Source organism: Camelus dromedarius, chromosome 15 (genome assembly GCF_036321535.1).
Source record: "Camelus dromedarius isolate mCamDro1 chromosome 15, mCamDro1.pat, whole genome shotgun sequence".
In the NCBI taxonomy this organism is placed as follows: Eukaryota; Metazoa; Chordata; class Mammalia; order Artiodactyla; family Camelidae; genus Camelus; species Camelus dromedarius.
Window position 1 is genome coordinate 54,150,114 of NC_087450.1, and position 13,648 is coordinate 54,163,761.

The window sequence follows — 13,648 nt, forward strand, 5'->3', positions numbered from 1 at the left end:
GGATCGTGTCATTGAACTTAGGTGGGAAAAAGAGGGAGAGCGGTTTGACTGTACTCTGCACAAAAGCATCAGTCACTTCAGGTGTGAGGCTGGATGTGGAACGTTCATGGGCACCTGGCAGCAGCACTGGGAGGTGGGAGGCGGGCCAGATGTAGGGGGAGCCCACGAGGCGAGAGGCCAGGAGGCTTGACTCACTTCCTCACTGCAGGACCACAGCTAAGGATGCCTGAAATGCTGATGAGCATATAAACTTGAATGCTGTGCACTTGTGGAGTGAGTGTATGAAATGAAGTGTTGGGGTGAGTAGAGGCTGCCTTTGGGATATTTTGAGAGAAACTGTGATAAGTTCAGGGGAAGAATTGTTACTAAAATTTAAATCAAATATTGGAAGTAATCATGGCCAGGAAAGTTCCTGAAGGAAGGGACAGAAAGGAGTAGTGATACTGATAAGAAAATCATTTGCATAGAAGCTAGGACTTACAACAACGTACTCATCCATCAGGGCTCATTCATCTCTGTGAAGAGTCTACCAAGGAGAAATCACTTCAATTTTAATAATAGAAAACCTGCAGCTCAGGAAGGAAGAACCAGTAATCCAGGTTCTTTGATGCCAGTTCCTATGTTTTTCCCTCATAGGTAAAATACCCCATTCACCACCATATTAGGATGGCCGTTTAAAAGGAGGCTTATTTATATCGAGAGATTGAACAGAATATGGTGTTCTAAGCCTCTGTCTGTTATTCTTAGAGAAGAGAGAACAAAAGGCTTGGAAATACAGCTCAAATCATACGTCCAGCTGAACACCTACCATTGTGTGTCCTCCCTGATCATTTGTGTTTACACGTGTGTGTTTATGTGTAAAAAGGGGAGAGGGAGAATGTGCATGTAAAAACATAAGTCAGTCCGGATATAATGTAGAATGACAGCATTTGTAAAAGGACTCAGATGCCAAGTCTTATTTATATTCGGTGGGAGCTGTGTATACACTGATCTCATCAAGGTCCTTATAATTTTAAGAGATACCCCTCCCTGCACAACAAATGTAAAAGGCTGGTTCTTGAGAGGCGTTATACCTAGGAGTCATATCCTGCCCTGCCAGTTACCCTGAGTGGCCTTAGTCTAGTTGCTCCCCTCCTTACACATCTTAGAGCAAATGGTACTAGTAGACTCTGGTCCCACAGGATCGTCAGCCTTAAATGAGATTCAGTTTGTGTATGGTTAGCTCTATGTCTTTTCCATGCCGGAGACTGAAATATTAGTATTTGTTCTTAAATATTTCTAAGAAAAGCGAACACATTTGATGTACAAAACATATGAAATAAAAATTATTCACAGAGGGACTGGACAATTTCTACTTAGTAAAGGAGAAGGGATTGAAGTTGTTTTAAACTGTGTAGGAATCTAGTGGCTACAATTTGTTTGTCTGGAATTGTATTTTTAACAAAGGAATCTGTTCTAAATGTTTAATGGAGACATAAATGGGATGAGGCACAGAACCTCCCCAGTTCCTCACCTGGAGGGATTTACAAGGATTTATTTTATTTGCATAATTGAATTCTTATACATTCATAGGATCTTAGCCTTAGAAGGGCGATCTTCTGATGCTTCTCCTTTGTTCTACATCTGAAGAAACTGAGCCCCAAAGAGTCAGGAGAGTCAGTTGCTCCCTCAAAGGAGTTCCCAGCATTCTTGGTTTGTGAGTCTAATGCTCCTTGTATTCAGATACCGTCTGTGAGTTGTTTATGTCTACGTCTTTGTTGGTCCCTAGTTTTCAGCTCCTTGAGAATAAGCTCTGGGTTCTATAATAATGGAGAAAAGAGCATTTTAAAATATCTTATTTGTGCCTCCTGACAAACCACGAGGATTGTATGCTTATTGGTTCTCTTATAGGTGAGGAAACAGAAATACGAAGTAACTTGCCCCAAATTTATATGTATTTTATAATTTTACATTTTTATATATTTTATTTTAAATGTATTTTGTAGATGAGACAATCAAGTTTATAGTTGCTAAATAACTCGCACAAGGTCATCCAGCTGCTAACTTCTGTGTGTCCATGCGTATTACCCCAGCCATGCCGCTTCCCTCACTGGCAGAAGGACAGAATAGGTTCTTTTGGCCACACACGAAAATGAAGGTTATATGTGGTGACTTGAAACTTTCTGTAAGATGAAGAAAAGCCGCTGTAAATGTTCATGTTCGTAATTATGTTCATTATTGCTGTGTGCTACTGTTTTGAAGCTTAACTCTCTACCTGGTTTTGAGATTTGTTTCATAAATTGTACTGAAATACAAAGAGCGTAGAGATGAGGTCACGTGTATAGACCCCTCTCCCAGTACAGAAACCAAATCCTTGAGATGCCAGAAAACAAAAAAAGTGAAAAGGCGAATGTGGAACAACAGTGGTGAGAGACCCTTGGGAGAACGAAGGTGGCTGATTCTGCGAGGAGGGGTGGGAGTCGGTAGCCTGGTGGAGAGGGGCAGGGAGTCACACACATAGACAGTCTGCGTGGTTGTAGCCTCCCTTCCAGGTGCTTTGGGCAGTTGGAGGCTGAAGACTTTAGTCTGAAACCGCAGGGTCCGAGCACACATGGGAAGAAAGCCTTCTTCATTATTTTGGGTAACATGGGTTCCTGGTGGAGGGCAAAATGGGTGCCAGGAACTCCGTGAAGGAACAACCATCAAAGAAGTAAAGCACTTTTTTTTTTTAAACCCCTAATGGGATAAGGCGTGAGAAGAGCGGGCAACAGCAGTGCACACCCAGGGTACAGAGCAGGTGTAGATGGGTTGGCTGGTCCCTGAGCTGCATCCTGGCTGTGCCAGGTAGCTTCAGAGGGGACCGTGCCCCTGGTGGGCGATTCAGGATGCTGCCTCAAGGGCTTCAGTCCGTAAGTAGGAGGAGGTTGGGTTAAATGACAGCTGTAGAGGCACTATGAACTGAGGCATGGGATCTCCTTTGCCAAAATCCATTGACAGAAACACTATCCATATGCAACTGATTCCCAAATCACTTCTGACTGCAGTTAGGTCTGCTTTATTCACTCCATCTTTCCATCTGGTCTTAGCCGTCTAGGATTAGTCCATACTCTGTCCGTTATTAGAATGTCTCCTTATTTTTTGCTGGCTGTTGTACTACTGGTAAGTTGAGTAAGTAGCCTAGAAATTACCTCTTCCCTTAGGAAGAACTTCACGGGTACATCCCAAGTATGCCGTTCTCCCATGTTCTCACAGCACCCTGTGCTTACTTGTATCGCCCCATTTTCCACTTGTTTGCTTGACTATCTCTCCTAGCAGACTGCATTCCTGGAGGAAAGGGTCACATCTTCTCAGCACATCACCTGGTACATAATAGGTGCACAAAAAATATTTGTTGACTGAATGACAAGTGGTCTCGTAGTTTACTTTGGAGCATTAGTTTTCAAACCCAGGTCTTTTGACTTGAGACATGTATCTGTGGCTTTTGAGAGTAGGGCTCAGTGTATGCATAGAGGTAGGGGAAAAATTTAGCAAGGTTGACTTTTTCTTAAATCCACCTACTACAATCCAAGAGGATTTCTTTAATTGGTTTTTATCAGTGCTCCCAGATTGTTCCGTAATAGGATCAAGAGAGAATGTCAGGCTAGGTTTGGTAATAAAGAGTTGACATTGACAGATCTCCTGTGTAGCGCTGAAGAATGGCTTACACGTTAGAAATGCCGACAGCTTGCCATAATTAGATGCGCTGCTGAGAAGCAAAGATAGAGTCTGGGCTTTTTTTTTTTTTTTCTGATTTGCTTATAATAAAATATGCACCATGTCTCCCCAGAAATTGGGATTGAGTTAATGTTGTTCACATATTAGGTGATCCCAAAATCATGGCTGAGCTGCTGTTGCTTCATTGACACCTGGACCAACTTTAATATAAATATATGTGACCAGTTAACCACTTATTTTCCTTTCCTGTCAGCTGTCGGACTCTGGGTTGTTCTATTTGAATAATTTTATTGTCAGAAAAGCTGCTAGAATTATAGAAGAGTATCCCTTTGAGCCCCAAAATGAGGAGAGTAAAAATTGGTTGAATGCTTTCTTATGAAACTAGGAAAGTTTATGATTTCAGGAACAGGGGTGGGTTCTTTTCCATAACTTACCCCTGGGGAAAACACTCCTCTACTTAGCTATCTCGGCGTTTCTGGTGGGGTTACTGGGAACTCTTAGATGGTCCAAAGAATATTTATCCAGGGACAATGATGACAAAAATTACTTCCAGGGTGAATTATATAAATGATGAGATAATTGGGGGGAAAAGTCTGATACAGGATGATGGTAGGTGATAAAAGCAGGCATATATTATTTTTTTAAGTGGATGGAGATTTTTAAGGTGGAAGAACAGAGCAGGAGTCTAGAAACCCACTTCTAGACTCAGTCCCACGTCCTGTCCTCATGCTCTGCAAGACGTACCACCTCTGCAGCTGACTAGTCAGGTGCCTGTGAGCCCTGATTAAATGGCACCAGTGTGACGGGCAGACGGGCCCAGCAGACGTGGTCTTCTTCCTTCTTCCTGTAGTTACTCTTTTTTTTTTTTTTTCAATTACTTTTTGTGTTACAGGCTGATCCTAAAGAGCTCATCAAGATGGTCACCAGGCATGTGAGTCGGTACGGACACGAAGCCTGGCCCGAGGACCTCGTGCCGCTGACCAGGCAGTTGCACTACTACAACGAGCGTCTGCTGGATTTCACGCAGGCTCAGGTCCTCCAGGGCCTGCGGAAGGGCGTGGACGTGCAGCGGTTCACTGCGGACGACCAGTATAAAAGGGAAACTATCCTCGGCCTGGCAGAGTAAGGGATACCTTGGTCTCATCAAGGGATGGGTTTGAAATGTACACGAGCAAGCTGAGCGACCGGGGCTGCTCATCCCAGTCCGTTGAAGGCTTACATTCACGGTTGCCATAAACAGGGCTTTCCCTCTTCCTTCCGAGCCTGTGAGGCCTGAGTGTGTCTTCCCACACCAGTAGATGCGGACAGCATTTCGAGCCTGCAGACTTCAATAATAAGGATGAGAATAATTTTTTTTAAAGTCTCCTCTGATTTTGATTGCTCAATACCAATGCCATGTTAGAGGTGATGGGTTACAATCACGGGTGGAAAGTGTGAAGCTCACAATAGAAATTTAAAAACAAGATTGCCCCTTATTCCTGGCCAGAATCTTATTTTTCTACTACATGGCGGTTTAATTTCTTCAGTGTGTTAAGAATTGGGTACAATTGCCTTAATACCAGAGGAAGGACCAGTGCTGTGAGTTCAGGGCGCCCTTTTCTGACCTGAGTTTCTAGAGAAAGAAGAGCTAGCCAGCCTCAGCACTCTGTCTTGTTTGAGGCCTGTAGCAGGGGCCGTTTCCCCCCGAGGCCCTCTCCCCTTTCAAGAGAAAAGCAAGCCTTCAAGTGAGTCAGCAGCCAGTTCTGGGCCCGTGGGAAGGTTCCTTTCCAGGTACGGGATTCCCCTTGGGTTTAGTACTTGTAGGTCTTCCTTTTTTGTTTTAGATCAAATGAGTTGAGATGAAATGAGAATTACTTAAATGTCAGAAGATGGGAAAGTGAAAAAAAATTTTTTTAAAGAAAGTGTGTTCACCCACAGTGGTTATTAGGTTAGAGGTGTTTTGTTTTTAACACCCCAATTTGTGGAGGGGTTGTCATGGCCAACGAGCTGTGCCGGGTGTTCTGTAAACTTTGTTTATAAACACGTTTTAATCCTTAAAGACAACCCCATGACATAAAATGCTGTTATACCCATGTTTCAGCTGAAGAACAGGAGGCTTACTGATACTAAGTACCTGGCCTGAGTTTACATAGACAAATGTGACTTTAACCTTGATCTGTCACATATGAAGGCATCATGTCTTCACCACACCACGTGCCCTCCCCACACTGCTTGACTGAATTCTCAAGGCAGCACTGGTATGCAAGTCCATCTAGACTTCCAGCCTTTGAAACAAGGTGAAATTGTGCCTACATTAATGATTATTTCTCTCTCCTGATCAGTTACATTAAAATAACAAAGATAGTCTTGGTTAAGGTAGTGGCGTATGCTATTTTTCGTCATTATTCTTAAATCTTTAAGAAAGTGGCAAAATAACCTTGCTCCTCTGTAATAATTTTGTATTAGCCTGGCTTCTTTCCTACTAGAAGACAGCCGAAACTCTCTTTAGAGGGAGGCAGGGAACAATAGTGGGATTCAGAAAAGAGGAGGAATATGGAATCTTTCTTTTCCTCTTCCCCTCTGTTCTCCTGGAGGTTCATAATTTCATAGGGTCATTTAATGTCCAATTTGAAAGTGACCAAAGCGATCATTTAATCCAACCTCCTTACTTTTGAAAGAGGAATCAGAACCACCGAGCTTTAAAGCATTATTCAAGGTCACGCAGCCAAGAGCTGAGTCTAGGCTCCCTGTTTCCAAGTTCATTGGGCTTTTTCTCTGAGCATTTGGTAATCCTCGGTGCTATGCTCATGGTTTCTTAGAAAAAGGTTATTATGCAAAATGAAAGTTGGCAAGGTAAGGCGGGCCTGACATCATCAGTGACATTTTCCCAGGGCTTTTGTCTCTTCTTTTTAAAGTATCCAACTAGCATATGCTATTTGAAGTGTGTCCTAGAGGACAAATGTATGCTTTTGATAAATATATAATAGGGTCTTCTCCACAATCTGTTGCTTAGAAAAATACACAGTAGTCTTTAGACGGCTTGTTCAAAGTGCCTCGAAGTGTCCATGGTTTTCCGAGTTAGCCGTTCGGACTTGGAAATGGCGCTTTAGTGTCTTACACGCGAGAGTCCTTGAACCTGCTTCCTTCTGTCTCGCAGCCCCACCTTCAGCTGTACACAGTGTGGCCGTTCTTTATCTTCTTACTAATTGTATGTCTATTTTAATGGCCGTTGTTTTCGGTTAGTGCATTATGTAGGTGCCCTTTGTTGTCTGTACATCTTACTTAATACATTCTCAGTGCTGGGGTGACTTTGAGGAGAACATAATACAGTTTGGTTTCTTCCCACTTTTGTCAGATGATAAACATGAACACTTTGCCAGCACGTTCCTGGTGTCAGACGTCGTGCCAGGTTCCCATAGTAGAAAGGATGGAGTGCTGATGGTCCCTGTTCTCAGGGAATTCTCCTTCCGTCCTGTGGTTGTAGCTACTCAATCAATACTTCAAGAAATAATTTTTAATTGACAAGTTACCCAATAATCCATGTGTTGACAGGCTTAACCCTGTCCTTGCCCTCTTTTTTTATAGTCTGTGAGCAAAGACTGGCCTTTACATTTTTAAAGGTTTGTGGAAAAACAAGAATTTTAAAAAAAGAGAAAACAATGGAAAGAAGAGTCCGCTGCATGTGCTGCAGAGGCCGTATGGGGGCAGAGCTTACAGGTCTGCCCTCTGCCCCCGTGCAGAAACCTTCACCAGCCCCTGGCTGATCAGACGGACAAATGCCCTGGTTTCCTTAGCTGGGGTGAATATAGGCTTAGCAGTATTACTTCATGAAAATAGGTATTTCATTCCCATTTCTGTGGTTTTGTCCCCCATTCTTCCAAGAGTTCCATCTTTATGTTTCTCTACTTCTGGGAAATAGAATCCTGAAATAGTGTCTCCAAAACGGCCTTAGTGTGGGTGCTCCGGACCAGGATTCCTTCTATACCCAGAGGTTCTCAAATCTGGTGACATCATTCCCTGGCTTAAACTTTCTGCTGACTCTCCATTGCCTCTAGGATAAGGTGCAGTCCTGTGAGGACCCCATGCATTCCTGGTTGTGACCCCGACCCCGTCTGCTTCCTCTGTCGGAAGCCCGTCTCTCTCTTCCCGTCTTTACCGCCTCTGCTTGGTTAACCTCTGTGTATTTTTCCGTCTTCAGTTCCAGTCACTCTCTCATCTCTATTCTCACAGTATTTTGTAGACCTTTCTTTTAACAGCTGCGCCCCATTCTGTTTAATTACTGGTTCACATTTCACATCCTCCATTAGGCTGTGAGTTCCTTACCTTGTTTGTTTTCACATCCTAAGCAGCTAACACAATAGCTGGCACAGTGTAGAGGACAAACGTGTGTTGAATGACTAACTGCTTTCTCACATGTCTACCTGTAGGGCAGGGATGCGTCTCCTTTACACTACTTTTTGGCTATAGCCTCTGACACTGAGATGAAAATTTCCCGATCTCAGTACATCTTGGACTGGATCATTCTCTATTGCGGGAAGGCTGTCCTATGCCCTGTAGGGTGTCAGCAGCATCCTTGACCTCTACCCACCTGATGCCTATAGCTCTCTCCTTTTCCTCTCCCACTGTGACCATCAAAAATGTCTCCGGACATTGTCCAGTGTCCCCTGGGGACAGAATCACCCTCAGGTGAGATCTTTCAATCTAAACATTTCCTTGGTCAGTTGCAATGCACCACAGTGAAAAGGGAGCATTGAAATTCCTTGGGTGTCCACAGTACTGAATTACTATGAAACGGCTTATTAAGGACTGTGCTGCCTGCACCCCTCTCAGCTGGAGAGCAGTCCTAGTGAACATTTTCTTGACTGATTAAGGTATTGTGTTTCTCTTCTCTCCCTTCCCTATGGCTGATGGACATTCTTGAAGGACACTGGAGGAGAATGTCTACAGCATTGCTCTCTCTCTGGCTCAGCGCTACAGTGTCTCCCGTTGGGAAGTTTTTATGACCCACTTAGAGTTCCTGTTCACCGACAGTGGGTAAGCACACGATGCATATGTCAGTTTATTTCCATATCTTTCTTTTCAGAGCCTATTTCAGAAGAATCTTGAAGTTGTGATGTTCTAATCTGACGTTCCCTTCCCAGCTGTGTTAGACCTGTGTCTTTGTACGGTCTTGCTTCATACGTCCCCAATACACTGATATTCTAATGATAATTGCTTAGTTTTTGTTTTTCAGTAATAGCAGTCCTGAGTTAGAGACTTGAGCATTCGTTCATTTATTCATAGATACTTAATTGAGAATCTACTGTGTACTAGTATCTAACACACAGATAGTAGGATTACAGTCGTGAGCAGAGGTAGGCATTTCACCTGTCTGGGAACTCAGAGTCTAGTGTGGGAGACAGATTATAACTGAATAATGACATAAGCAAATGTGAAATTAAAACTGTGATGAGTACCATGTAAGAGAACCGAAACAGAGGGTTTGGCATAGATAGGGAAGACGTCCCTAAAGAAGTAGCTCTTGAGCCGAGACCTAAATATTGAGTCAAAGTGAAGTACGCTGCCAGGAGAAGGGGTCCATTTTCCAGGGAGACAGAACAGTTAAGTACAAAAACCCTTTGACTGGAAGGAACATGATGTCTGTGGGCTTGACACGTAAATGTTGTGGGTGAGACCCTGAGTGTCAGGGGCGCTGGGGGTGAGATGGGGCTGCAGAGCACTGGAGACCAGACCTTGCAGCAAGACCTTCCCGGCCCTGTCCAGGGCCGTGGGCTTTTCCCTAAGAGTAACAGGAAGGTATTTAGGGATAGTGGTAGCAAACAGGGAGATAATGCGATCAGATGGCAGTTTGGTAAGATCACGTTCACTAGCACGTTGAGAGAAGATTTTAGGGAGACCAACATAGACATATGGACCAGTTAGGGAGCTATTAGAGTAACAGACTGCATGACAGGTGGTCATAGCCTGGAGTGGGGTTTTGGAAGTGCAGGAGAGATGAGAGTGGATTTCAGCGATACGTGGAAGGTGAAGTAGATGGTATGAAACACATTGATTAATAAGGACAAAGGATACAAAGATGAGTGAAAGGGGCAGGATCAAGAATCATCTCCAGGAGTTTACTTGGTCTGTCTGTTGGATGATGACATCTTTCGATGAGACAAAAACACACGAGGACTCCAGGTATTTTCAGAGGAGGGTGGGGAAAAGGCAAAGGAGTGGAGAAGTTACACACGTGGAAATTCCCAAGAGGGAGTGCATCTTAGGTCACCTAGACAGTGCATCTTAGGTCACCTAGACAGTGCATCTTAAGGATCTGGAGCTCAGAAGATGGAGCGGGAAATGCTAATCTGGGACTCGTCTGCACGTACGTGATAAGTAAGCTATGTTGTAAGCGTGCCTTGGGAATGAATACGGAATGAGAAAGAAGACAGGACAGACCTTGAGGACCTTCCACAATCGGTGGCAGAGGAAGAGCTGCCAACAAAAGGGGTAAAGAGAGCAACAGGGGGGAGGATATGTGGGCACCTTGTCCTGGGGAAGCTGTGGGAGGAAAGGGTTTGGAGAAGGGGTTAGTACTGAATGAAGTCAACTCCTGCTGAATGATCAGACGTCTTGTAATTGATCATCTTTAATTTTTATTAATACCTTTGAAATTCTACCATCTATGTTTTAAGTATTTATGAGATTGCTAGTGGTAGTGTTATCCATGATAACTTGCACAGGCTTCACCAGTTTTGAGACATAGAAATATGTTCAAATAAATGTTTCTTATGATAGGCATGTTGGCATAAAAAAATCTTGGCATTTTATTAAATATCTTTTTCCTTTCATTGAATGTTACGTAAAAGGTTGTCATTTCTGTACAAATAGGATGCCCCATTGGCCTCTGAATATATTATAAATTATCAGGCAATCTAGTAATGTGCAAGACCGTTCATGGTGTGTCATTATACCTGATGGCAGTGTGATTATGCAGACGCACAGCGATTACAAAAGCAGGAAATCGTTACCTCCTGGTGTCATTACTTGTGAGTGACAAAATGCCTAGTATTGATTTAGCAAGTGGTGTGTGGTGCTCCCTGTTCTTGACTTAAAAGACTGTAGTTTGCCTTACTATTCAAACTTGGTAACACAAGTATTAGAAATCAGCCTTGTTAATACAGTAGAAATTGCCCAACATTTACTTGTTGAATCAATGCCAATGGGAAGTCAATAGGTCAGAATTACAAGAAAAACAATGTTCTTTACTTTAGGGTTTTGTGTTACTATCCCTTTAAAAAAAGTCATCTTCCCCCCAAAGTTGATCTTTCTATAATTCTACACTCTTCTTCCTCTTGGTTGAACCTGGAGGTATTCCCCACCCCAGCACGGGTCCCGATGAGAGAACACAGACGGGTGGGGTGCCGCGCGTTGTGCAGAAGAGCGGAAGCCGTTAAGTCGGGGTCCCTAGGGCAGACCCCGACTGTGTCTCCAGCTGCGTGTCCCCTTCTGCAAGATAATTCGGCTCTCTGAAACCCACTTTTCTTTACTCTGAGTGAGGCATACTAAAAGTTAAATGACTTCATGGTAAAATACCAAGCCTTCAGTACTGGACACATGATCAGGACTTAATTAATGGCAGTTATGTCTGGAATTTCACTCCTGTAGACAGAGATTATTGTCATAAACACCCAGACTTGAGTCCCTGGTCTTCTCTTCCCCCTTATTTTTCCTGATTTTTTTTTCTTTTTCTTGGTAGTTTTAAACATCAGTGTTGGCTTTAAGTGGCCGCATGTGCCTGGAGTCAGTTCCAGCCGAGACACGGCTCCCTCAGCCTCTTGGTTCTCCAGGGGCAGGCTGAGCTCTCCAGGCTCAGGGCTGGTGTATCCCTCACTGCAGCCATCAGAGCCAGCTTCCCCCCTGGGCTGTCCGGACACTCTGGTGGCTCTTAGAGGCAACATGAACCACCAGTGTACAGGTGGCCTAGTGTGAGGGTGTGGGTTTTGGAGTCAGGCCACATTTCAAGACCCAACTCTGCTGCCCCTAGCCCCAACTGTGTGGCCGTGAGCAATCTCTTAATCTTCTTGAGTCTCCATTTTCCCAGATACGAGGACCACAGTCCCTTCCTGGTATTGTTGTAAAGATTAGGGAAGCTCTGGGGACCGGGCAGCCTGGTGGCTCTTTAGTGCTGTCGAGATCATTCCTGTCATTGTTCTTGCCAACTCTGCTGACTCCATGTGTGTCTTTCAGTTTTGGATACTGGATCATTTTGAAATGCCACAGGAAGCCTGTAGCCGACAGAATAGTACCACATTTGTTTATTCATTAAATATTAATATTATCTTTTCAATAGTATCCTTGTGTTCCAAGCATAGGTTTAAATGCTGAACAAGACAGAGACATCCTAACTCTTGTAGAGCTCATATTTGATTGGGGAGACCCCTGCCCCCTGTCCCACGCTTCCCGCCCCCCAACACACACACAGTTAGAAACAGCTGGAAAGTAAATTGCTAGTGGTAGTAAGTACAATAAAGGAAACTCTCAAGGAACAGATAGGAAAGGCCTTTCTTTGAGTATCAAAGAGCACTTGATGAATTGAAGAAAAAGCATTTCAGGCAGAGGGAACAGGCTCTGGGACAGGAAAATTCTGGGCATTTTTGAGTAATTAAAGGAACCCCATTGTGGTGGGAGCATGTGGAGCGTAGTGAGTGATGGAGGACGAAATAGGAGCCAGAAGTACCTTAGACTTCCGGCCTTGATGACACTCTCCTCTGTCTTTCTCCTTAGTTGAACAGCAGACCCGACAGCCACACATCTGACACCGTCATTTCATTCTCGTACGGAGTCGAAGTCACCCAGAGGGTTGATTACCCGAGTGATTTGGCTTGGGTGGCAGAGATCATCTCTGCTGGTTGGTTTAGTGCGGTCTCTTTCAGACCCATGGGAGGGGTCTCTGGCCATAGAACTCTGACTGTGCTGTGCTGTTTTTCCCAACTGTCTTCAGATTCTCTAGTAGGATTCTTCTGGTGTCAGGTGTAAGTCTGGGCAAGAGCACGTTATAGCTGTGAGGAGAGGGGTAAACTAGAATGTATCTCCCTTTTTCTGCATTAGGGCAGAAGATACACAGAAATTTTGCCTGAAGGTTGCTGTTGCTCACAGTCAGGCTTATGTCCAGACTGCCACACTGTAAAGAGTTCTAAATCCTGGCCTTTTCTTCTTGGCTTGGTTAAGGAGTTAGTGTGAGAATAGTTAGTGTGTAGAGAGGGGATTTAAGGTAGCTTAGCTTCTTAAAAGTATACCATAATGTTGAAAAATAAAATAAGTAAAAATTCAAGACCAGGGAAAAATCCGTATTAGAGTTGGAAGGTTGAATGTAGAAATTCAGGTCACCCTGTCACACATGTTTTAAAATTGAGCCATATATTAACTGTTGATCTTTTTTTGGCCTAAGGGGCCGTGTTCATGATCATGACCTAGACTATGATTTACACGGCACATAAGAAGAAATCTCCCAATCCTAAAAATGGAAAAACTAATTACTACCATTACCAAAATGAAAGCAATTCTTTCTACATATCTGCAATCTTTCTTTCCAAGTTGTGATTCTTAAGGTCACTTTTCCCCCAAATAGTAAAAAATTCTTGACACTGGCACAAAATTAAGCAAAAAGATGTATTTGGGGCTAGTTTTCATCTTGTAGAAAGTGCTCAGTCTGTGATTTATGTGAGTCTGGGTTCAAACCTTGGCTCTGTGTCTTCCATCTAATGTATTCTTGGTAGACAAGTTGTTCTGTCCCTCTCTCCTAAGCTTCCTCCTGTGAAGAATGAGTATTCTTACTCCCTTTTGCAGAACTGCTGAGAGATTTGAGACATTTATGCAAAAGGCCTGACATGTTGTAGGTGCTCAAAGGGAAAAAAGTAGCTAGTATGGTTAATTCTGTAAAGAGACCAGATTCCATGAACTTACCTCTGACCGTTGTCAGCCTCACATCACACAT

General features: G+C 43.7%; 1 protein-coding gene across 2 annotated transcripts in view; it reads left to right on the forward strand.

Annotated features, from left to right (window-relative positions):
• The window catches only part of NBAS (NBAS subunit of NRZ tethering complex), a 277,368-nt gene that overhangs the window by 177,114 nt on the left and 86,606 nt on the right, over nt 1–13,648 (forward strand). For both annotated transcript variants that reach the window (XM_031466598.2, XM_031466600.2), the window contains 2 exons: nt 4,586–4,815; nt 8,596–8,706. In XM_031466598.2, the coding sequence (XP_031322458.2) occupies nt 4,586–4,815; nt 8,596–8,706 (341 nt within the window). The remainder of the gene's footprint in view (nt 1–4,585; nt 4,816–8,595; nt 8,707–13,648) is intronic.